The sequence below is a fragment of the Anolis sagrei genome, chromosome 5 (assembly GCF_037176765.1).
Source record: "Anolis sagrei isolate rAnoSag1 chromosome 5, rAnoSag1.mat, whole genome shotgun sequence".
Taxonomy (NCBI): Eukaryota; Metazoa; Chordata; class Lepidosauria; order Squamata; family Dactyloidae; genus Anolis; species Anolis sagrei.
The window spans coordinates 197,976,217-198,000,965 of NC_090025.1; the positions used below are offsets into that span (position 1 = coordinate 197,976,217).

The following is a 24,749-nucleotide window of genomic DNA, read 5'->3' on the forward strand; positions in this document are numbered from 1 at the left end:
TGACCATCACTCAAAAAAATTATGATTTTGTCTTTGGGAGGTGTAGTTGCTGGGATTTATAGTTCACCTACAATCAAAGAGCATTCTTAACTCCACCAACGATGGAATTGAACCAAACTTGGCACACAGGACTCTCATGACCAACAGAAAATACTGGAAGGGTTTGGTGGGCATTCACCTTGAGTTTGGGAGTTGTAGTTCACCTACATCCGGAGAGCACTGTGGACTCAAACAATGATGGATCTGGACCAAACTTGGCACAAATATTCCATATGCCCAAATATGAACACAGATGGAGTTTGGGGGAAATAGAATCTTGACATTTGGGAGTTGTAGTTGCTGGGATTTATAGTTCACCTACAATCACAAAGCATTCTGAACCCCACCAACGATAGAATTGAGCAACCCACACAGAACCCCCATGACCAACAGAATATCCTGGAAGGGTTTGGTGGGCATTGACCTTGAGTTTGGGAGTTGTAGTTCACCTACATCCGGAGAGCACTGTGGACTCAAACAATGATGGATCTGGACCAAACTTGGCACAAACACTCAGAGAAAAAGTAGACACAGACTCCAGTACTGGGTTTTATAATAATTATATTGGTTACATAGACAAAGGGGGAATATTGCATCAACGTTTACACATATACTCTAACATTCAATCAGTCATTCATCATCCATTCATTCATCAAGCATTTTTACCATTCTTCTTGCTGAAGATGATCAGCTTCTTGAGAGGAGGCGGCTGTTCATGACGGTGTTCAGAAATGGTGTTTCTGAACTACAAGAGAGGAGATTCCATCTGAACATGAGGAAGAACTTCCTGACTGTGAGAGCCGTTCAGCAGTGGAACTCTCTGCCCCGGAGTGTGGTGGAGGCTCCTTCTTTGGAAGCTTTTAAGCAGAGGCTGGATGGCCATCTGTCAGGGGTGATTTGAATGCAATATTCCTGCTTCTTGGCAGAATGGGGTTGGACTGGATGGCCCATGAGGTCTCTTCCAACTCTTTGATTCTATGATTCTATGTTCGGTTGGTCTGACACACACTCTTGGAGAGAGAAGGGTCCCTTTATGTAGTATTTTCTGTTGACGTGGTTCTGAAAGTTGCAAATTACTGACAGACAGATTCCATCAGTTCCTGGACAGATGTTGATGTTGTTTAATTGGCTTTCCTTATCAAGGAGGCTTGTAAACATTTCTGTCAGGAGCCACAGGGTTGACTTCCTTACTTAAGAGAGCCATTGTCTTTGGCAATGTCAACAAGTTGTTTTTCCACCAAGAATCATAGAATCAAAGAGTTGGAAGGGACCTCCTGGGCCATCCAGTCCAACCCCCTTCTGCCAAGAAGCAGGAATATTGCATTCAAATCACCCCTGACAAAAGGCCATCCAGCCTCTACTTAAAAGCTTCCTAAGAAGGAGCCTCCACCACACTCCGGGGCAGAGAATTCCACTGCTGAACGGCTCTCACAGTCAGGAAGTTCTTCCCAATGTTCAGATGGAATCTCCTCTCTTGGAGTTTGAAGCCATTCTTCCATTGCGTCCTAGTCTCCAGGGAAGCAGAACACAAGCTTGCTCCCTCCTCCTCCCTGTGGCTTCCTCTTACGTATTTATACATGGCTATCATGTCTCCTCTCAGTCTTCTCTTCTTCAGGCTAAACATGCCCAGCTCCTTAAGCCGCTCCTCATAGGACTTGTTCTCTAGGCCCTTGATCATTTGAGTCGCCCACCTCTGGACACATTCCAGCTTGTGTTTATGTGTGTATTTATGTCTATATATGTCTGTTTGTGTGTATATGTGGTTTTGCACATGCGTTGTAATGCAATTTTTGTTTTTTGGCTTTTTAAGTCTCTTCTGCTGTGTTTTTTAGTGTTTTTATGAGCAATGATCCCTCATTGGCCAAATTTGTTGTCAATTTGCCCAGTGATTTTTGAGTTATGTTAATCTCACAAAGAAACATTACATTTTTATTTATATAGATTACATTATGTTGTTGTTCATTCGTTCAGTCGTCTCCGACTCTTTGTGACCTCATGGACCAGCCCACGCCAGAGCTCCCTGTCGGCCGTCACCACCCCCAGCTCATTCAAGGTCAGTCCAGTCACTTCAAGGATGCCATCCATCCATCTTGCCCTTGGTCGGCCCCTCTTCCTTTTGCCTTCCACTTTCCCCAGCATCATTCCCTTCTCTAGGCTTTGCTGTCTCCTCATGATGTGGCCAAAGGACTTCCGCTTTGTCTCTCGTCTCCTTTCCTCCAATGAGCAGCCGGGCTTTCTTTCCTGGAGGATGGACTGGTTGGATCTTCTCGCAGTCCAAGGCACTCTCAGCACTTTCCTCCAGCACCACAGCTCAAAAGCATCGATCTTCCTTGGCTCAGCCTTCCCGAAGGTCCAGCTCTCACATCCGTAGGTGACTACAGGGAAGATCATGGCTTGGACTAGGCAATGGATCTTGGTTGCCAGTCTGATGTCTCTACTCTTCACTCTTTGATCGAGACTGGACATTGCTCTCCTCCCAAAAAGGAAGCGTCTCCTGATTTCCTGGCCACAGTCTGCATCTGCAGTCATCTTTGCGTCTAGAAATACAAACCCTGTCACGGCCTCCACATTTTCTCCCTCTATTTCCCAGTTGTCAATCATTCTTGTTGCCATAATCTTGGTTTTTTTTATGTTTAGCTGCAACCCGGCTTTTGCGCTTTCTTCTTTCACCTTGATTAGAAGGCTCCTCAGCTCCTCCTCGCTTTTGGCCATCAGAGTGGTGTCATCTGCATATCTAAGGTTGTTAATGTTTCTTCCAGCAATTTTCACCCCAGCCTTGTATTCGTCACATTATATTATAGGATTCAGCATTAGTATATATTATTGTCAGTATTATATTGTATTTACATTATAGAATATATTCACAATTGATATGCATTGCATCGCATCACATCGCATTGTTTTGCATTACTGTATATTCAGCATCCTTGAACACTAACAGCAGTCTGCTTGGGTTGTTGTAGGTTTTTTCAAACTACAAGAGAGGAGATTCCACCTGAACATGAGGAAGAACTTCCTGACTGTGAGAGCCATTCAGCAGTGGAACTCTCTGCCCCGGAGTGTGGTGGAGGCTCCTTCTTTGGAAGCTTTTAAGCAGAGGCTAGATGGCCATCTGTCAGGGGTGATTTGAATGCAATATTCCTGCTTCTTGGCAGAATGGGGTTGGACTGGATGATGATTTTAAGAACTTCCTGACTGTGAGTGCCGTTCAGCACTGGAACTCTCTGCCCCGGAGTGTGGTGGAAGCTCCTTCTTTGGAAGCTTTTAAGCAGAGGCTGGGTGGCCATCTGTCGGGGGTGCTTTCATAGAATCATAGAATCATAGAATCCAAGAGTTGGAAGAGACCTCCTGGGCCATCATCCAGTCCAACTCCATTCTGCCAAGAAGCAGGAATATTGCATTCAAATCACCCCTGACAGATGGCCATCCAGCCTCTGCTTAAAAGCTTCCAAAGAAGGAGCCTCCACCACACTCCGGGGCAGAGAGTTCCACTGCTGAACGGCTCTCACAGTCAGGAAGTTCTTCCTCATGTTCAGATGGAATCTCCTCTCTTGAAGTTTGAAGCAATGGCTCCATTGCGTCCTAGTCTCCAAGGAAGCAGAAAACAAGCTTGCTCCCTCCTCCCTGTGGCTTCCTCTCACATATTTATACATGGCTATCATATCTCCTCTCAGCCTTCTCTTCTTCAGGCTAAACATGCCCAGTTCACTAAGCCGCTCCTCATAGGGCTTGTTCTCCAGACCCTTGATCATTTTAGTCGCCCTCCTCTGGACACATTCCAGCTTAGAGTCAATATCTCTCTTGAATTGTGGTGCCCAGAATTGGACACAATATTCCAGGTGTGGTCTAACTAAAGCAGAATAGAGGGGTAGCATTACTTCCTTAGATCTAGACACTAGGCTCCTATTGATGCAGGCCATTGAATGCAATGTTCCTGCTTCTTGGCAGAATGGGGTTGGACTGGATGGCTCAGGAGGTCTCTTCCAACTCTTGGATTCTATGATTCTATGACTGGGAGAGCCATTCAGCAGTGGAACTCTCTGCCCCGGAGGGAGTGTGCTGGAGGCTCCCTCTTTGGAAGCTTTTAAGCAGAGGCTGGATGGCCATCTGTCAGGGGTGATTTGAATGCAATATTCCTGCTTCTTGGCAGAATGGGGTTGGACTGGATGGCCCCGGAGGTCTCTTCCAACTCTTGGATTCTATGATTCTATATGGCCATGGTCTAGAGGCATTTTCTTCTGACGTTTCGCCTGCATCTATGGCAAGGATCCCCAGAGGTAGTGAGGTCTGTTGGAACTAGGAAAAAGGGTTTATATGTCTGTGGAATGACCAGGGTGGGACAAAGAACTCTTGCCTGCTGGAGCTAGGTGGGAATGTTTCAACTGACCACCTTGATTAGGATTTGATTGCCTGGCAGTGCCTGGAGCAAACTTTTGTTGAGAGGTGATTATTAGATGTCCTTGTTTGTTTCCTCTCTGTTGGTTCTCAAGAAAAAAGGCTCCCTCTGCTGGCCACCGCGAGTAACTGCATCCTCCTTCCCCCTGGGGCGGGGCGAGAGCAGCTGGAGCCGCCTGTCAGTGCGCATGCGCCACTCCGAGGCGGGCGGAACTATTGGCAGAGCCAGAGCGGGGGTGCGCGGAAGAACCCGGAAGTAAGCCTCAAGGGGGAACCACGTGGGTGAGGCTTTGTTTTGGGAAGGAGGGCTGGGGGTCATTTGGGGGGAAAGGTTTGAAAAGTTGCCTATTAGACTGCAAGTGATCTTCCTAGGCAGATGTATTGGCCTTGTTTGTAAATTCTCATGACGTATTCAGCCAGTGGTCCTCAACCTGGGATCCCCAGATGTTTTGGCTCATTTCTGCTTCCCTGGAGACTAGGACGTTGACTCTAAGCTGGGATGTGACTCAAATGATCAAGGGTCTGCAGAACAAGCCCTATGAGGAGCGGCTTAAGGAGCTGGGCATGTTTAGCCTGAAGAAGAGAAGGCTGAGAGGAGACATGATGAGAGCCATGTATAAATATGTGAGAGGAAGCCACAGGGAGGAGGGAGCAGATCAAGGGTCTGGAGGACAAGCCCTATGAGGAGCGGCTCAAGGAGCTGGGCATGTTTAGCTGAAGAAGAGAAGGCTGAGAGGAGATATGATGAGAGCCATGTATAAATATGTGAGAGGAAGCCACAGGGAGGAGGGAGCAGATCAAGGGTCTGGAGGACAAGCCCTATGAGGAGCGGCTCAAGGAGCTGGGCATGTTTAGCTGAAGAAGAGAAGGCTGAGAGGAGATATGATGAGAGCCATGTATAAATATGTGAGAGGAAGCCACAGGGAGGAGGGAGCAGATCAAGGGTCTGGAGGACAAGCCCTATGAGGAGCGGCTTAAGGAGCTGGGCATGTTTAGTTGAAGAAGAGAAGGCTGAGAGGAGATATGATGAGAGCCATGTATAAATATGTGAGAGGAAGCCACAGGGAGGAGGGAGCAGATCAAGGGTCTGGAGGACAAGCCCTATGAGGAGCGGCTTAAGGAGCTGGGCATGTTTAGCTGAAGAAGAGAAGGCTGAGAGGAGACATGATGATAGCCATGTATAAATATGTGAGAGGAAGCCACAGGGAGGAGGAGGGAGCAGATCAAGGGTCTGGGGAACAAGCCCTATGAGGAGTGGCTTAAGGAGCTGGGCATGTTTAGCCTGAAGAAGAGAAGGCTGAGAGGAGATATGATGAGGGCCATGTATAAATATGTGAGAGGAAGCCACAGGGAGGAGGGAGCAGATCAAGGGTCTGGGGAACAAGCCCTATGAGGAGCGGCTTAAGGAGCTGGGCATGTTTAGCCTGAAGAAGAGAAGGCTGAGAGGGGATATGATAGCCATGTATAAATATGTGAGAGGAAGCCACAGGGAGGAGGAGGGAGCAAGCTTGTTTTCTGCTTCCTTGGAGACTAGGACGCAATGGAGGAATGGCTGCAAACTACAAGAAAGGAGATTCCATCTGAACATGAGGAAGAACTTCCTGACTGTGAGAGCCGTTCAGCAGTGGAACTCTCTGCCTCAGAGTGTGGTGGAGGCTCCTTCTTTGGAAGCTTTTAAGCAGAGGCTGGATGGCCATCTGTCAGGGGTGCTTTGAATGCAATATTCCTGCTTCTTGGCAGAATGGGGTTGGACTGGATGATGGCCCAGGAGGTCTCTTCCCACTCTAGGATTCTATATGTGTTTGTATTTATATATGTGGTTTTGCACATGCGTTGTAATATAATTTTTACTTTTCGGCTTTTTAAGTCCCTTCTGTTGTGTTTTTCAGTATTTTTATGAGTGATGGTCACTCCTTGGCCTGATGGGTGTCTTGTGTCCAAATTTGGTGTCCATTCACCCAGTGGTTTTTGAGTTCTGATAATCCCACAAACAAATATTACATTTTTATTTATATAGATAGATAGATTATTATTATTATGTTAATCCTACCCTGAGCTGAAAGGAGAGGTAGGTATTTATTTATCGTGTCATCAGCAACCATACCATTGTATTACATTTCTAACAAAACGAAACAAACAAACAGATTAAAACAAACCACAAATTTTGCAAGCTTGGTAGTTGATTAAATGTCCTTTGAGCAGTATCTGGCCCCGTGGAGTGCCTGTGGTGTTGCCACAAGAAGGTCCTCCATTGTGCATCATGTGGCAGGGCTCAGGTTGCATTGCAGCAGGCGGTCAGTGGTTTGTTCTTCTCCACACTCGCATGTCGAGGATTCTACTTTGTGGCCCCATTTCTTGAGGTTGGCTCTGCATCTCGTGGTGCCAGAGCGCAGTCTGTTCAGCGCCTTCCAAGTCACCCAGTCTTCTGTGTGCCCAGGGGGGAGTCTCTCATTTGGTATCACCCACGTATTGAGGTGCTGGGTTTGAGCCTGCCACTTTTGGACTCCCGCTTGCTGAGGTGTTCCAGCGAGTGTCTCTGTAGATCTTAGAAAACTATTTCTTGATTTAAGTCATTAACGTGCTGGCTGATGCCCAAAGAGGGGATGAGCTGGAGATGTCTCTGCCTTGGTCCTTTCACTATTGGCTGCCACTTCCCGGCGGATGTCAGGTGGTGCAATACCGGCTAAACAGTGTAATTTCTCCAGTGGTGTAGGGCGCAGACACCCCGTGATAATGCGGCATGTCTCATTAAGAGCCACATCCACTGTTTTAGTGTGGTGAGATGTGCTCCACACTGGGCATGCGTACTCAGCAGCAGAGTAGCACAGCACAAGGGCAGATGTCTTCACTGTATCTGGTTGTGATCCCCAGGTTGTGCCAGTCAGCTTTCGCATGATATTGTTTCTAGCACCCACTTTTTGCTTGATGTTCAGGCAGTGCTTCTTGTAGGTAAGAGCACGGTCCAGGGTGACTCCCAGGTATTTGGGTGCGCTGCAATGCTCCAGTGGGATTCCTTCCTTCCCAGGGAATAATCCTCAGAGCTCGGGATGCTCGTCTGTTCTTGAGATGAAAGGCACATGTCTGTGTTTTAGATGGGTTGGGGATCAGCTGGTTTTTCCTGTAATAGGCAGGAAGAGCACCTAGAGCTTCGGAGAGCTTCTTTTCAACCATCTCAAAGCTCCCTGCTTGAGCGGTGATGGCACGATCATCAGCCTAGATGAAGCTCTCTGTCCCTTCTGGCAGTGGCTGGTCATTTGTGTAGATGTTGAACATGGATGGAGCAAGCACGCTCCCCTGAGGCAGGCCGTTCTTCTGTTCCCACATCTGCTTCTCTGGCCCTGGAACTCAACCAAAAAGCTCCTGTTTTGTAGCAGGTTTCCTATGAGGCGGGTGAGGTGGTCGTCCTTTGTGAGATTATACATTTTTCTCAGGAGGAGGAGAGGTAGGTAATACATGATGATGATGATGATTATGATTATGATTATTTGAAACATAACAAGATTATTGTTGTTGATTCGTTCAGTCGTCTCCGACTCTTCGTGACCTCATGGAGCAGCCCACGCCAGAGCTCCCTGTCTGCCGTCACCACCCCCAGCTCCTTCAAGGTCAGTCCAGTCGCTTCAAGGATGTCATCCATCCATCTTGCCCTTGGTCGGCCCCTCTTCCTTTTACCTTCCACTTTCATAACAAGATTAGTACACAGGAAACAAGATAACTCTGATAATGATGATGATGATTATGTTAATCCTGCCTTGAGCAAAACATGCATCTTACAATTGAGGAATCATAGTAATAACATTAAGATGCAGCAAAACTTTGAATGGACGCTGACCTCTTCTCTCTCCTTCCAGCTCAGTCTTGTGAAGATGCTCCATTCCTTCGGCTGTCGGGTCCCTCGCTTGACCCTTTGGAGAGGACACCATCCCATCATTGGCCAGAAGTCCATGTCCGAAGGCCACAACTGGTTTGCCATATTGGCCGGTGCTATGAGGAAGCGGCAACCCCCTTTGCAATTGGGCAGAGCCAACTTTTCCAACTCGACCAAGAGTGTCCTCCTTGGAACGAGATGGACTTTGAACTGTGACGGAAACCATTGCCGTTACTCACAGGGAAGCGCCAAGAGTCCTGAATCCGGCCCCCGATTTGCGCTGAGGACCCGCATCGCGATCACTTTCCTCATTGGGAGCGGGATCGTAGCCGCTGGGCTGTACGTCCGGTCCGAAAAGGCCGAGGCGGAGAAGCGGAGGCGCATAGAGGAGTTGCGCAAGCTGTCCATCGGTCAGGGAGACTTCCAGTTGGTGGACCACACTGGCCGTCCGCGCTCGAAATCCGACTTCCGTGGCCGCTGGGTCCTGCTCTACTTTGGCTTCACGCACTGCCCGGACATCTGCCCCGAGGAGCTGGAGAAGATGAGCCGCGCGGTGGAGATCCTCGACGGAGAGGCTGACCTGCCCCAGGTCCAGCCGGTCTTCGTCACGGTCGACCCCGAAAGGGACGACGTGGCTGCCGTGGCCAAGTACGTCAAGGAGTTCCACCCGCGGCTCCTGGGCTTGACGGGCACGGCCGAGCAGGTGAAGGAAGCCGGCAAAGCCTACCGCGTCTACTACAGTGCCGGCCCCAAAGACCAGGACCAGGACTACATTGTGGACCACACCATCATCATCTACTTGCTCAGCCCGGACGGGCTCTTCATGGACTACTACCAGCGTAACAAGTCGGAGGACAAGATCGCGGAGAGCGTCAAGAAGCACATGCAGACCTACCAGAGCCTCTTTGGATGAGCATGCCACACAGAATTGTCCTTCATTAGCGGACACTATAAAATCTATGATACTATATCTCTATGTGTGTGTGAATCATATATATCTATATCCATGGCTGGATGGCTCTCTGTCAGGAGGGCTTTGTTTACGTTTTCTTGCTCTGGTGAAGAGAGTTGGATTGGATGGACTGGATGGTCAATAGGGGTTCTGTGTTGGAAGTTTGCCCCAATTTTGGCGTTCGAGTGGTTCAAAATTCTCTTTTGATTGTAGGTGAACTATAAATCCCAGTAACTACAACTCCCAAATGTCAAGGTCTATTTCCCCCAAACTCCATCTGTGTTCATATTTGGGCGTATTGAGTATTCATGCCAAGTTTGCCCCAATTTTGGTGTTCGAGGGGTTCAAAATTCTCTTTTGATTGTAGGTGAACTATAAATCCCAGTAACTACAACTCCCAAATGTCAAGGTCCATTTCCCCCAAACTCCATCTGTGTTCATATTTGGGCGTATTGAGTATTCATGCCAAGTTTGCCCCATTTTTGGCGTTCGAGTGGTTCAAAATTCTCTTTTGATTGTAGGTGAACTATAAATCCCAGTAACTACAACTCCCAAATGTCAAGGTCCATTTCCCGCAAACTCCATCTGTGTTCATATTTGGGCGTATTGAGTATTCATGCCAAGTTTGCCCCAATTTTGGCGTTCGAGGGATTCAAAATTCTCTTTTGATTGTAGGTGAACTATAAATCCCAGTTAACTCCAATTCCCAAATGTCAAGGTCTATTTTCCCCAAACTCCATCTGTGTTCATATTTGGGCCTATTGAGTATCCGTGCCAAGTTTGGTCCAGATCCATCATTGTTTGAGTCCACAGTGCTCTCTGGATGTAAGCGAACTACAACTCTCAAACTCAAGGTCAAACTCAAGGTCCTCCCTTTTTCTCCCACCAAACCCTTCTAGTGTTTTCTCCTGGTCATGGGAGTCCTGTGTGCCACATTTGGTTCTATTCCATCATTGGTGGAGTTCAGAATGCTTTTTGATTGTAGGTGAGCTATAAATCCCAGTAACTACCACTCCCAAATGTCAAGATTCTATTTATCCCCAAACTCCCATCTGTGTTCATATTTGGGCCTATTGAGTATTTGTGTCAAGTTTGGGCCAGATCCATCATAGTTTGGGTCCACAGTGCTCTCTGGATGTAGGTGAACTACAACTCCCAAACTCAAGGTCAATGCCCACCAAACCCTTCTAGTGTTTTCTCTTGGTCATGGAACTCCTGTGTGCCAAGACTGGATCAATTCCATCGTTGATGGAGTTCAGAATGCTCTTTGATTGTAGGTGAACTATAAATCCCAGCAACTACAACTCCCAAATGACAAAATCATTTTTTGAGTGATGGTCACTCCTTAGGTTGTTAGGTGTCTTTGAATTCGGTGTCAATTTGTCCAGTGGTTTTTGAGTTTTGTTAATCCCACAAACATTATATTTTTATTTATATAGACTAGCTGTACCCACCACATGTTGCTGTGGCCAACCTTCCCTCCCTCTTTCTCTCCTTCTTTCCCCCTTTCCGTCACTCCCTCTTTCCTTTTCTTCCCTTTTCTCCTTCCTTCCTTCTCTACCGCTTTCCTTCCTCCATTTTTATTTTCCTTCCCTTTCTCTCCTTTATTCCTTCCCTTGCCTCTTTCCCTCCTTCCTTTTTGCTTCCATCTTTCCTTCTGTCTTTCCTTCCCTCCCTCTTTCTCTCCCTTCTTCCTTCTCTACCTCTTTCTCTCCTTTCTTCACTTCCTCTTTCCTTCATTTCTTTTTCTTTCCTTCTCCCCTTCCTTTCTTCTCTACCTCTTTCCTTCCCCTTTTTTCTTTTCCTCTTTCTTTCATAGAATCATAGAATCAAAGAGTTGGAAGAGACCTCCTGGGCCATCCAGTCCAACCCCATTCTGCCAAGAAGCAGGAATATTGCATTCAAAGCACCCCTGACAGATGGCCACCCAGCCTCTGTTTCAAAGCTTCCAAAGAAGGAGCCTCCACCACACTCCGGGGCAGAGAGTTCCACTGCTGAACGGCTCTCACAGTCAGGAAGTTCTTCCTCATGTTCAGATGGAATCTCCTCTCTTGTCGTTTGTAGTTTCCTTCTCTACCTTTCCTTCCTTCCTTTGCTTTTTGCTTCCATCCTTCCTCCTGTCTTTCCTTCCCTCTCTCTTACTTTCTTTCTCCTTTTCCTTTGCTCCCTTTTTCCTTTCCTTCTTTTTTCCTCTTTCTCTTTCTTCCTTCTCTAATTCTTTCCTTCCTTCCTTCCTTCCTTCTTTCTTTCTTTCCATCTTTCTTTCTCCACTTCCTTCCCTTTTTTCCTATATTGTCATTTCGCTTTTTGGGATTTTTATGTCCTTTCCACTCTTTTTGGGGGGTGGGCCAGGGTTATGAATGATGGTCACTTGTTGGCCTGAGAGGTGTCTTGTGTCCAAATTTGGGGTCAATTCCCCCAGTGGTTTTTGAGTTTTGTTAATCCCACAAACGAACATTACATTTTTATTTATATAGACTAGCTGTCTCCTGCCACGCGTTGCTGTGGGCCACATGGGGATTCTGTGTGGGAGGTTTGGCCCATTTCTATTGTTGGTGGGGTTCAGAATGCTCTGTGATTGTAGGTGAACTATAAATCCCAGCAACTACGACTCCCAAATGTCAAGATTCTATTTTCCCAAAACTCCATTTGGGTATATTGAGTATTCGTGTAGAGTTTGGTCCAGATCCATCATTGTTTGAGTCCACAGTGATCTCTGGATGTAGGTGAACTACAACTCCAAAACCAAAGGGCACTGCCCACCAAACCCTTTTAGTGTCTTCTCTTGGTCGTGGGAGTTTTGTGTGCCAAGCTTAGTTCAATTCTATCATTGGTGAAGTTCAGAATGCTCTTTGATTGTAGGTAAACTATAAATCCCAGCAACTACAACTCCCAAATGACAAAATCTTTTTTTTTTTCTGACTGAAGGAGATACATTGGGTTGTTAGGTGTCTTGTGTCCAAATTTGGTGTCAATTCATCCAGTGGTTTTTGAGTTCTGTTAATCCCACAAATGAACATTACATTTTTATTTATATAGATTGGTGTCCAACCTTTTGGACTCCCAACTCCCAAAAGCCCTGTCCAGCTTTTCCAATGGTCAAGAGGTCTGAGAGCTCCAAAACATCTAGAGGACAAACAATTGGACACGACTGATTGATACTATTGGGATGTTGTCTTGCACTGAAGTCACATTACTCCAAACTGGGATTCTATAGCAAGAGTGTCTTTCTTAGATGCGTTTTCAAATCAGAGGCCAAGATGGCTGAGAACACCAAGAGGCACATGGAGACTTTGGGTAAACAAATGGGTTGTTGGTTGGTTGGTTTGTCCAAGAGCCATCTGGTTCTTTACAGAAATACAAGATTGGAACATCTTTTTTAGTGATGAATGGAGGGATAAATAAATAGATCAATAGAGGGATGGATGGATGGATAGATAGCTTCCCTTGACTCCACGGTGCTGAATAACTACAGGCCGATCTCCAACCTCCCCTTTTTGGGTAAGGTGCTGGAGAGGGTGGTCGCCTCTCAGCTCCAGGGTTTCCTAGACGATACCAACTACCTAGATCAGTCACAGTCTGGTTTCAGGCCTGGTCATGGCACCGAGACAGCCTTGGTCGCCTTGGTGGATGACCTCCGCAGAGAGCTGGACAGGGGGAGTGTGACCCTGCTGGTTCTCTTGGACATCTCAGCGGCTTTCGATACCATCGATCATGGTATCCTTCTGGGTCGTCTCTCCGGGATGGGCCTTGGGGGCACGGTTTTGTCGTGGCTCCAGTCCTTCCTGGAGGGACGAACTCAGATGGTGAAGCTGGGAGACGCCTGCTCGGACCCCTGGCCTTTGACCTGTGGGGTCCCGCAAGGCTCTATTCTGTCTCCCATGCTTTTTAACATCTACATGAAACCGCTGGGAGAGGTCATCCGGAGTTTTGGAGTTGGGTGCCATCTCTACGCGGATGACACACAACTCTACTACTCTTTTCCACCTAACTCCAAGGAGGCCTCTCAGGTGCTAGACGAGTGCCTGGCCGCTGTGTCGATCTGGATGAGGAAGAACAAGCTGAAGATCAATCCCGACAAGACAGAGGTCCTCCTGGTCGATCGTAAACCGGATCGGGGTATAGGGTGGTCACCTGTGTTGGACGGGGTTACACTCCCCCTGAAGCCACAGGTCCGCAGTTTGGGCGTCCTCTTGGATTCTTCGCTTACACTTGAGGCTCAGGTGTCGGCGGTATCCGGGAGGGCCTTTGCGCAACTGAGACTTGCGCGCCAACTGCGACCATACCTCGTGAAGGCTGATCTGGCCGGGGTGGTCCATGCCTTGGTCACCTCTAGAATGGATTACTGCAATGCGCTCTACGTGGGGCTGCCCTTGAAGACGGCTCGGAAACTTCAATTGGTCCAGCGGGCAGCAGCCAGGATGCTAACCGGGGCTCATTATCAAGAGAGGTCTACCCCTCTGTTCAAGGAGCTCCACTGGCTGCCATTTATTTTCCGAGCCCAATTCAAGGTGCAGGTGCTTACCTACAAAGCCCTAAACGGTTTGGGACCACCCTACCTGCGTGACCGCATCACCATCTACGAACCCACACGCTCGCTTCGGTCATCTGGAGAGGCCCTGCTCGTGATCCCACCCACGTCGCAAGCGCGCTTGGTGGGGACACGGGACAGGGCCTTTTCTGTGGCGGCCCCCCGACTTTGGAACGCCCTCCCAAAAGATCTCAGACAGGCCCCCACCCTAGCCGTTTTCAGAAGGAATTTAAAAACTTGGCTGTTCCGTTGTGCCTTCTCAGACTAGGAATCCCCACCCCAAGTCCTAGTAACACCTTAGCATAACTAATTGTCGCTGCACACTGCACTTTTAATCCCACGTGCCTCCTGCCATTTCAGCACTTTTAACCCTTGTACCCCAGTGCGCCGGCCGAACCAGTTTTAATAATGTCTTGATGTACTGCTATTGTGGTTATTTTGCTTATTGTTTGATTTGCTTAGTTATTGTGGTGTTATGCTATTTTGTTTATTGCTGATTTGCTTGCTATTGTGATGTTATGCTCTCTATTGTATTGTTGTTTTGAGGCTTCGGCCTGTGTAAACCGCATCGAGTCCTTCGGGAGATGCTAGCGGGGTACAAATAAAGTTAATAATAATAATAATAATAATAATTAGATAGATAGATAGATAGATAGATAGATAGATAGATAGATAGATAGACAGACGAATGGATGGAAGGAAGGATGGATAGATGAATGGATTGCTGAATAAATGGATTAATAGATCAATAGATAGACAATGGATGGATAGATGAATGGATTGCTGAATAAATGGATGAATAGATCAATAGAGGGATGGATGGATGAATAGATAGATAGACAGACAGACAGACAAATGGATGGATGGATGGATGGATAGACGAATGGATGGATGAATAAATGGATGAATAGATCAATAGAGGGATGGATAAATGGAAGGAAAGAAGGATGGATAGATAGATGAATGGATGGATGGATGAATAAATGGATAAATAGATCAACAGAGGATGGATGGATGGAAAGATGAGTGGAGGGATGAATAAATGGATGAATAGATCAATAGAGGGATGGATGGATAGAAAGATAGACGAATGGATGGATAGACAGACGAATGGGTGGAAGGAAGGAACGATGGATGGATAGATGAATGGATGGCTGAATAAATGGATTAATAGATCAATAGAGCAGTGGTTCTCAACCTAGGGGTCCCCAGGTGTTTAGGCCTACAACTCCCAGAAATCCCAGCCAGTTTACCAGCTGTCAAGATTTCTGGGAGTTGAAGGCCAAAAACATCTGGGGACCCAAGATTGAGAACCACTGCAATAGAGGGATGGATGGATGGATGGATGGATGGGTGGGTGGGTGGGTGGGTGGGTGGATGAATGGATGGATAGATAGATAGATAGATAGATAGATAGATAGATAGATAGATGAATAGATCAATAGAGGGATGGATGGATGAATAAATGGATGAATACATGGATAAATAGCTCAATAGAGGATGGATGGATGGATGGATGGACGGACAGACAGATGAATGGAAGGATGGATGGATAGACAAATGGATGGCTGAATAAATGGATTAATAGATCAATAGATGGATGGATGGATAGATGAATGAATAAATGAAAAGATAGATGAATAGCTCAATAGAGAGATAAATGGATGAATAGAGGGATGTATGGATGGATAGTTGATAGATCTTGTGCATTTGCCCTGAAGTCACCTGTCCACTTGTGTGTGTGTGGTTGGAGTTACACTTCAAAATACACCTGTTCCAACTTACATACAAAATTCACCTTAAGAGCAGACCTTCAGAACCAACCTTGTTCATAACTTGGGAGACTTCTTGTACAAACATTTTTTTGTTTTATTGGGAGAAAAGGTGAAGCAGATAGAGTTGAGTCTGAGGAATACACGGGGGGGAGGGAGCGGGGATGAGCTGTACAGAGACCCTATATACAAACATGTACACGTGTGCGGAGCAGGCGGCCGAGAGGGGTTCACTGCTGGGCGAGGGAGGGGGCCGTATAGGTGCGGAAGCGCTCGTGGGCCTTCTCTTGGGTCAGCAGGCGCAGAGTCGTGGTGTCCACCCGCTCTTCCAAGCCGGGCTTTTGGGAGACCTCCACCGTGTAGTCGTTGGCCTGCGGGGGGGGGGGGGGGGATGCACAAGCATTTCAGGATGAGGAGACACACACACCAACCTCCAGGTGTTTTGGACTTACAACTCCCACAATTCCTAATAGCTATGATAGAGCAGGACAGTGTCTCCCACTCTTTGGTCCTCCAGGTGTTTTGGACTTCAACTCCCACAATTCCTAACAGCCTACCGGCTGTTAGGAATTGTGGGAGTTGAAGTCCAAAACACCTGGAGGACCAAAGAGTGGGAAACACTGTTCTGCTCTCTGACTGCTGGGCTGCTGACCTCCCCTGACCCGATACTCACCAACTGGAGGGAGGCCAGCATGTAGCGGCAGACCTCAAAGGCCGGCTCTCCGGCCACCAGGCGGGCAAAGGACTGCCACTCGCCCACGCGGCCCAAGCGGGACACTAAGCGGTCACCGTAACTGTGGATGTCGAAGGCGGCCCGGGCTTCCTGCGGAGAGGAAACACCTGACAGTTAGGGAAGCCATTCAGAGAATCCTAGAGTTGGAAGAGACCCGGTGGGCCATCCAGTCCAACCCCATTCTGCCATGCAAGAAAAACACATTCTGACAAATAATAATAATCTATATAAATAAAAATGAAATGTTCGTTTGTGGAATTCCCGGGCCGTCTTCAAGGGCAGCCCCACGTAGAGTGCATTACAGTAATCCAATCTGGAGGTGACTAAGGCATGGACCACCCTGGCCAGATCCGACACTGGCCATGTCCTGGAGCTCCAGGTGCCTCCTCCTCCTCACCTGTTCTTCCAGCTGCGGCCCCATCATCTCCTCCCAGTCCCTGACGCGCCGGGACAGCACCGTCTCTCTGGCGTACTTCTGGGAATGGGCAATGAAGAGCTCCTAGGGACAGGCAACATGAGAACGCATTCAGAGGGGAAGAAGTCCCATGCAGTTGAGAGGCATACTACGACTTGCTCATGGTTATTACTTTGTGACTTCAAGTGATCTCCAACTGAAGGTGAACCTGTCACAGAGGTTTCTTGGCAAACAATCAGGACAGAATGTAATCAATGGAATGTGTTATATGGGGTAAATCATCATCATCATCATATATCATTGTGCATATGTATTGTCGAAGGCTTTCATGGCTGGAATCACTGGCCTGTTGTAGGTTTTCCGGGCTGTCTGGCCATGTTCCAGAAGCATTCTCCCCTGATGTTTCACCTGCAACTATGGCAGGCATCCTCAGGGGTTGTGAGGTCTGCTGGAAACTAGAAAAATGAGGTTATGTGTAGGCATCGAATTGTGCCGGTTGTAAGCTGCCCTGAGTCACCCCTTGGGGCTTGAGAACGAAGAGGTGCAAATGTTTGAAATCTATATAAATAAAAATATAATGTTCAATGTATTGTTGAAGGCTTTTATGTCCGGAATCACTGGGTTGTTGTAGGTTTTCCGGGCTATATGGCCATGTTCTAGAGGCATTCTCTCCTGACATTTTGCCTACATCTATGGCAGGCATCCTCGCTACCTCACCTCACTACCTCTGAGGATGCTTGCCATAGATGCAGGCAAAACGTCAGGAGAAAATGGGCTAAATGGCCATGTTCTAGAGGCATTTTCTCCTGACATTTTGCCTGCATCTATGGCAAGCATCCTCACTACCTCACCTCACTACCTCTGAGGATGCTTGCCATAGATGCAGGTGAAACAACAGGAGAAAATGCCTCTGGACCATGGCCATATAGCCCAGAAAATCTACAACAACCCAATATAATGTTTGTTTGTGAGATTAACATAACTCAAAAACCACTGGACACATTGACACCAAATTTGGACACAAGACACCTAAAAACCCAGTGTATGTCCTTCACTCATCAAAACACTGAAAAACAAAGCAGAAGGGACTTTAAAAAGCCCCAAAAAAACAAAATGACGAAAAGCTAAATGACAATACAGGAAAAAAGGAAGAAAGAGGGAGAAAAGAAAGAAAGAAAGAAAGAAAGAGGAAAAGAAAGAAGGAAAGGGAGAAGGAAGGATGGAAGCAAAGAGAGAAGGAAGGAAAGAGGTAGAGAAGGAAGAAAGGAGAGAAAGAGGGAGGGAAAGAAAAGGGGAGGGAAGGAAAGTTAGAGAAGGAAGGAGAGAAGGAAAAAAGGGAAAGAAGGAAGGAAAGAGTGAGTGAAGGAAGGGGGAAGATGTAGAGAAAGAGGGAGGGAAGGAAAGAAGGAAAGGGAGAAGGAAGAAAAGAGAGACAGCAGAAGAGAAAGAAAAAGGGGGAAGGAAGGAAAGAGATAGAGAAGGAAGGAAGAAGAGATGGAAAGACAGGAAGAAAGGAAGGAAGGGGGAAGATGTAGAGAAAGAGGGAGGGAGGGAGGGAGGGAGGGAGGGAGGGAGGGAGGGAAGGAAGGAAGGAAGGAAGGAGAGAGAGAAGGAAGAAAAGAGAAACAGCAGAAGAGAAAGAAAAGGGAAAGAAGGAAAGAGCTAGAGAAGGAAGGAAGAAGAGAAGGAAAGACAGGAAGAAAGAAAAAGGGGGGAAGGAAGGAAAGAGATAGAGAAGGAAGGAAGAAGAGAAGGAAAGATGGGAAGGAAGGAAGGAAGGAAGGAAGGAAGGAAGGAAGGAAGGAAAGAAGGAGAGAAAAAGGGAAGGCTGGCCACAGCAACGCGTGGCGGGTACAGCTAGTCTATATGAAAAAAATATAATGTTCGTTTGTGGGATTAACAGAACTCAAAAACCACTGGACAAACTGACACCAAATTTGGACACAGCACACCTCTCAGGCCAACGAGTGACCATCACTCATAAAAACACTGAAAACCCCAGCAGAAGAGACTTAAAAAGCCAAAACATAAAAAATACATTACAACACATGTGCAAAAACAGGGTAGATACATACATATATACACAGAAAAAAAGAAAGAGAGAAAGAAAAAAGAAAGAAAGAAAGCTCAGTAAAGGTGTGGATCCCAGAACAGCCTGAAGCGATCCCTACAACATGCCATTTCTTGGGAGCAAAATACGTACCACGTTCTTCTGCACCAGCTCCTCGTAGCTGAGAGAGGCGGGGATCCCATCCAGGTCTGTAAAGCAAACGCAGGAATAAGAGCCCTGCCTGAGTCAATGGAAACAGCGTCCGAAAAAAGCTGTGACGCACACCACATCAATACGATACTAGGCTCCATCCATCCATCCAAGTGTAGTATCTAGACCAAGGGAAGTCCTAGTCCACTTGGTTCTGCTTTGGTCAAACCTCACCTGGAGTCATAACCCTGTGTCCAGTTCTGGGCAAAGCAATTCAAGGAGATGGACTAGATCAGTGATTCTCAACCTTGGGTCCCCAGATGGTTTTGGTCTTCAACTCCCAGAAATCCTGACAGCTGGTAAACTGGCTGGGATTTCTGGGGGTTGTAGGCCAAAAACATCTGGGGACCCCAGGTTGAGAACCACTGGAGTAGATGGAAGGTATCTAGAGAAAGAGAACCGAGATGGACAAAGGCCTGGAAACTATGAATCCCTTTGAGAAGCAGTTGAGGAAACTGAGGATAGTATGGCTGCTCACCTGTAACCATGTTTCTTTGAGTGGTCATCTGTGAAATCTACACTTATGTAGTTCAATGCACCTGTGTAGCATTTCGGAACCTCAAACAGCTGTTTGGATTTAGGCAATAGCCCCGCCCACCTTCCCCTGAAGGTATATATATTCCAGGTGGGACTATAGGCCCAGGTGGACTATATGGCTCCATAGAATCATAGAATCCTAGAGTTGGAAGACACCTCCTGGGCCATCCAGTCCAACCCCCTTCTGCCAAGAAGCAGGAATATTGCATTCAAATCACCCCTGACAGATGGCCATCCAGCCTCTGTTTCAAAGCTTCCAAAGAAGGAGCCTCCACCACACTCCGGGGCAGAGAGTTCCACTGCTGAATGGCTCTCACAGTCAGGAAGTTCTTCCTCATGTTCAGATGGAATCTCCTCTCTTGTAGTTTGAAGCCATTGTTCCATATCCCAGTCTCCAGGTCAGCAGAAAACCAGCTTGCTCCCTCCTCCGTGGCTTCCTCTCACATATTTATACCTGGCCCTCATCATGTTTCCTCTCAGCCTTCTCTTCTTCAGGCTAAACATGCCCAGCTCCTTAAGCCGCTCCTCACAGGGCTTGTTCTCCAGATCCTGGATCCTTTGAGTCACCCTCCTCTGGAAACATTCCAGCTTAGAGTCAACATCTCCCTTCAACTGCGGTGCCCGGAATTGGACACAGTGTGATACTAGGTGTGGTCTGATCAAGGCAGAATAGAACAGAGAGATAGCATGACTTCCCTGGATCTAGACACTAGACTCCTATTGACGCAGGCCAAAATTCCATTGGCTTTTTTAGCTGCTGCATGACATTCCTGGCTCATTGTATTGTCGAAGGCTTTCATGGCTGGAATCACTAGGTTCTTGTGGGTTTTTTCAGGCTATAGGGCCATGTTCTAGAGGCATTCTCTCCTGACGTTTCGCCTGCATCTATGGCAAGCATCCTCAGAGGTAGTGAGGTCTGTTGGAATTAGGAAAATGGGTTTATATATCTGTGGAATGACTGGGGTGGGGCAAAGAGCTCTGGCTCATGTTCAGCTTCTTCCCCACGAGGACTCCAAGATCTTTTCCACACATCCTGCTCTCGAGCCAGGCCTCATCGCCCCCCATTCTGTTTCTTTGCATTTCCTTTTTTTCTGCCTAAGTGGAGTCTCTTGCATTCATCCCTTTTGAACTTCATTTTGTTAGAAGATGCCGATAAAATAAATGTTATATGAAGTGAGATGTTTATCAGTCTAGGTGCCGATGGAAATGAAGTGAAGATAAAATGGTGCAAAGTGGAAACAATAATAAAAAATTAAAAATATTAAAATAAATGTTAAATGAAGTGAGATGTTTATCAGTATAGGAAACATAATCAATATAATGTATTATATGGAGTAAATAATAATAAATCATTCTGCATATGTATTGTCAAAGGCTTTCATGGCCACAATCACTGGGTTGTTGTGAGTTTTCCGGGCTGTCTGGCCATGTTCCAGAAGCATTCTCTCCTGACATTTCACCCACATCTACAGCTAAAGGCATCCTCAGAAATATGATGTCCAGGGTGAGAGAAAGAACTCTTGTCTGTTGGACTTGAGTGTGAATGTTTCAATTGGCCACCTTGATTAGCATTTAATGGTCTAGCAGTTTCAAGGCCTGGCGGGTTGCTGCCTGGGGGAATCTTTTGTTGGGAGGAGATTAGCTGGCCCTGATTGTTTCTTGTCTGGAATCCCCCCGTTTTTGTGTGTTGCTCTTTATTTCCAGTTATAATTTTAGAACTTCTTAATACTAATAGACAGATTTTGTTCATGTTCATGGTTTCCTCCTTGATAGATACCAAATCATCTGATAGACAGAGAGAAAGCGATACATAGATTGATTGATGGATAGATAGACAGATAGAGGCTACACTACACTCTACTATACTATAAGTACCAGATAGCGGCTACACTACACTCTACTCTACTAAAGGTACCGGATAGCGGCTACACTACACTCTACTCTACTAAAGGTACCAGATAGCGGCTACACTACACTCTACTCTACTCTAGGTACCAGATCAATTGACTGTTCTGTTTGCAACTTTGAGAAATAAATATCCTTTTTGATGTCCAGAACTTGTAATAGACTCGGTTGCTGAAAATCTCAATCTTCTCAAGAAAAGCACCAGCAGTTCGCCCAGACATAGGGAACAGCACATCGTAGTTTTGTTTTTATAAAAGCGTCTGGGTGTAACAGCACAGTCTAGGTGCCACTGGAAACCAAGTGTAGATAAAATGCTGCAAAGTTGAAACCATAATAAAAATATTTTAAAAATAAAACATTTTCCAGAGTACACTTCGATATGTTTTGGTCGTGGCTTCAAATCCTGCAGTGTCATGGCTTTTATTTACCTGTCTCTGGTACTCCTCCGGGGTCTTCTAGCGGGGCGCCATCGTCGTCTTCTAGAAAGTCATCATCTGCGGAAGGAGACAAAAAGACTCTGGTCACGACGGAAGCGCTAAGAAGGTCTCCCCAATTCTTTCAACCGCAATTCCCAGGCTGCGGGATGACATACCGGCTCCGATGCCGCCTTCAATGGGATTCTGCAAGGCGTCCTCCTCCTCCTCTTCTTCCTCACGTTCCTCCTCCCGGGCTTCCGGATCCTCAGAGGCCCTGGCCAGCGTCTTCAAGGGGAAAACAAAGGACAATCCCAGTGTGTCTTTGCTTTTGCATTAATTAAGCATGGATGCTGGAGACTCCTTTTTGACTATTCTGTTTGCAACTTTGAGAAATAAATTTCCTTTTTGATGTTCAGAACTTGTAATACACTGAGTTGCTGAAAATCTCAATCTTAAGAAAAGCACCGGCAGTTCGCCCAGACATAGGAAACAGCACATCATAGTTTTGTTTTTATGCCAGAAATGCCATAAAGGGAACGGCATGAAACCAGGAGTGAATATAGATTACTTGGGAGTCTAGTGGAGCCTATATTTATATGTATGTATGTATGTATGTAAATATTTTTATAAATGTGCTAATTTAAGAATTTTTAAAAAATGTTCCAAAGTGGAGATTCCACCTGAATATTAGGAATAAACCACCTTGGAGGGTAAGAATTCTCCCTTCTCTGGAGGTTCTTAAGCAGAGGCTGGATGATCATCTGCAGGGAGGGCTTGAATGGTGTTTTCCTCCAGTTGGAGGAGGCTGTGTTGGATGACCTTTGGGGGTCTTTTTCAAGTCTAACAGAATATCGATTACTTGGGAGCCTAGTGGAGCCTATATTTATATGTATGTATGTAAATATTTTTATAAATGTGCTAATTTAAGAATTTTAAAAAAATGTTCCAAAGTGGAGATTCCACCTGAATATTAGGAATGAACTACCTTGGAGGGTAAGAACTGTCAGGATTATTGAAAGTATGCATGTATGTTTTTCAATGTGTCTCAATACGTTTAACAATGGTGTTCATATGTATTCAAAATGGATTCCGTTATGTTCAATTGTATGCTGGAATTGTTGTTGCAAGAGGCAGAGAGAGTAAAGACCTTGACAAAAGTTAGATAACACATTTTTCCTGCCTGGGATGAAAAAGGGAGGATCCCGCCAGAGAGAAATGAGATAAGCAAATGTTCTGGAAACTGTTGTGTGCTGTGCTTTGTAGTCTTCACAGAATCATAGAATCAAAGAGTTGGGAGAGACCTCCTGGGCCATCATCCAGTCCAACCCTTCTTCCAAGAAGCAGGAATATTGCATTCAAATCACCCCTGACAGATGGCCATCCAGCCCCTGTTTAAAAGCTTCCAAAGAAGGAGCCTCCACCACACTCCGGGGCAGAGAGTTCCACTGCTGAACGGCTCTCCCAGTCAGGAAGTTCTTCCTCATGTTCAGATGGAATCTCCTCTCTTGTAGTTTGAGTCATGATGTAGCCCGCTTGGAGGTAGACCTGTCTTAAGATGTGCTAAGTAAACTTTGTTATTTTTGAAACTGAAAACTGCAGTGCGTCCTGTTTTGCGTCTGTGTGATCTGGTAACCTCAATTCCGCTGTGCATAGACCCCAAGGGTCTCACTCTTAGAATCATAGAATCAAAGAGTTGGAAGAGACCTCATGGGCCATCCAGTCCAACCCCATTCTGCCAAGAAGCAGGAATATTGCATTCAAATCACCCCTGACAGATGGCCATCCAGCCTCTGCTTAAAAGCTTCCAAAGAAGGAGCCTCCACCACACTCCGGGGCAGAGAGTTCCACTGCTGAACGGCTCTCACAGTCAGGAAGTTCTTCCTCATGTTCAGGTGGAATCTCCTCTTGACAAGAACTCTCCCTTCTCTGGAGATTCTTAAGCAGAGGCTGGATGGCCATCTGTAGGGAGGGCTTGAACGGTGTCTTCCTCCAGTGGGAGGAGGCTGGGCTGATGACCTCTAATGGAATATCAATTATTTGGGAGTCTAGAGGAGCCTCCTTCTCTGAAGGTTCTCAAAGAGGCTGGATGGCCACCTGTTAGGAGAGCTTGTGGTTTCCTTCATAGCAGAACAGGGTTGGCCTGGATGGCCTTTGGGGGTCTCTTCCAACTCTAAGGTTCTATTATTTGGGGGGAAAGTGTAGCCAAAGGGCCTCGTTTTCCCCATGCCAAAATAAATGACCCAATTTCCTCACCATCCTTCTCTGCAGCTTCTTTTGGGCAGCAAAGCGCTCCTTGACGTTCTTCCAGTAAAGGACGTCTAGATCTGCAAAGAAAGGTTTATGAGACCTTATGGAGCCAGAAATGAGATTCATGCCACACCTTCCAAGGCTGTTTGGATAATTCTGACCAAACGTTGTGCTTCCCAAGGAGAACTTCTACTTATATATATGTCTTATTTGTATGCTGTCTTCTTCCTGGAATGGGACTCACCTGCAAACGTTGGGCCTTTCCTCCTGCTCCGTGGGTTGCCGGCTCTGTCGTGCTCTGGGGAGGGAAGTCAAAGGGGCTTAGAAGGGGGAATCCCAGGCCCATTGGCCCCCCAAAATATATACCTAACAAGAAATTCATGGCGATAGGGGGAATCATACAGGACACACTTAGGGTCATCTAGTCCAACCCCTTTCTGCCAGTCAGGAGGACACAATCCAAACCCTCCTGACAAATGGCCATCCAGCCTCTGCTGAAAAAAAACTCCAGAGAAGGAAGGCCATATTTTCTGCTCTGGACAAGATTGAAAAGGTCCAGAGAAGGGCCACCAAAATGAGCAAAAGTCTAGAAAACATGAGTTTCCCTGAGGAATAGCTGAGGGAGATGGGCATGTTTCGCCTGGAGGAAAGAAGACTGAGAGAAGGGGACAAAAAGAGC

General features: G+C 46.6%; 2 protein-coding genes across 5 annotated transcripts in view; one reads left to right on the forward strand and one right to left on the reverse strand.

Annotated features, from left to right (window-relative positions):
* The first annotated feature begins 4,618 nt into the window (after positions 1–4,618).
* On the forward strand, positions 4,619–9,272 carry SCO2 (synthesis of cytochrome C oxidase 2). 3 transcript variants are annotated; one of them, XM_060776341.2, is made up of 2 exons: positions 4,619–4,690; positions 8,286–9,272. In XM_060776341.2, exon 2 carries the CDS (start codon positions 8,301–8,303, stop codon positions 9,213–9,215), a length of 915 nt encoding a protein of 304 aa, XP_060632324.2. In that variant the 5' UTR covers positions 4,619–4,690; positions 8,286–8,300; the 3' UTR covers positions 9,216–9,272. The 3 variants fall into 3 exon arrangements, with proteins under 3 accessions (XP_060632324.2, XP_067325498.1, XP_067325499.1); XM_067469397.1 differs by having other exon boundaries at positions 4,620–4,716; XM_067469398.1 differs by having other exon boundaries at positions 4,620–4,712.
* Positions 9,273–15,649: 6,377 nt separating this feature from the next.
* Positions 15,650–24,749, reverse strand: part of NCAPH2 (non-SMC condensin II complex subunit H2) — a 35,880-nt gene continuing 26,780 nt past the window's right edge. For both annotated transcript variants that reach the window (XM_060776340.2, XM_067469399.1), the window contains exons 14-21: positions 24,315–24,368; positions 24,077–24,147; positions 22,000–22,108; positions 21,836–21,901; positions 18,909–18,964; positions 16,688–16,789; positions 16,231–16,380; positions 15,650–15,928 (exon numbers count right to left, since the gene is read on the reverse strand). In XM_060776340.2, the coding sequence (XP_060632323.2) occupies positions 15,788–15,928; positions 16,231–16,380; positions 16,688–16,789; positions 18,909–18,964; positions 21,836–21,901; positions 22,000–22,108; positions 24,077–24,147; positions 24,315–24,368 (749 nt within the window). In that variant the 3' untranslated portion in view covers positions 15,650–15,787. The remainder of the gene's footprint in view (positions 15,929–16,230; positions 16,381–16,687; positions 16,790–18,908; positions 18,965–21,835; positions 21,902–21,999; positions 22,109–24,076; positions 24,148–24,314; positions 24,369–24,749) is intronic.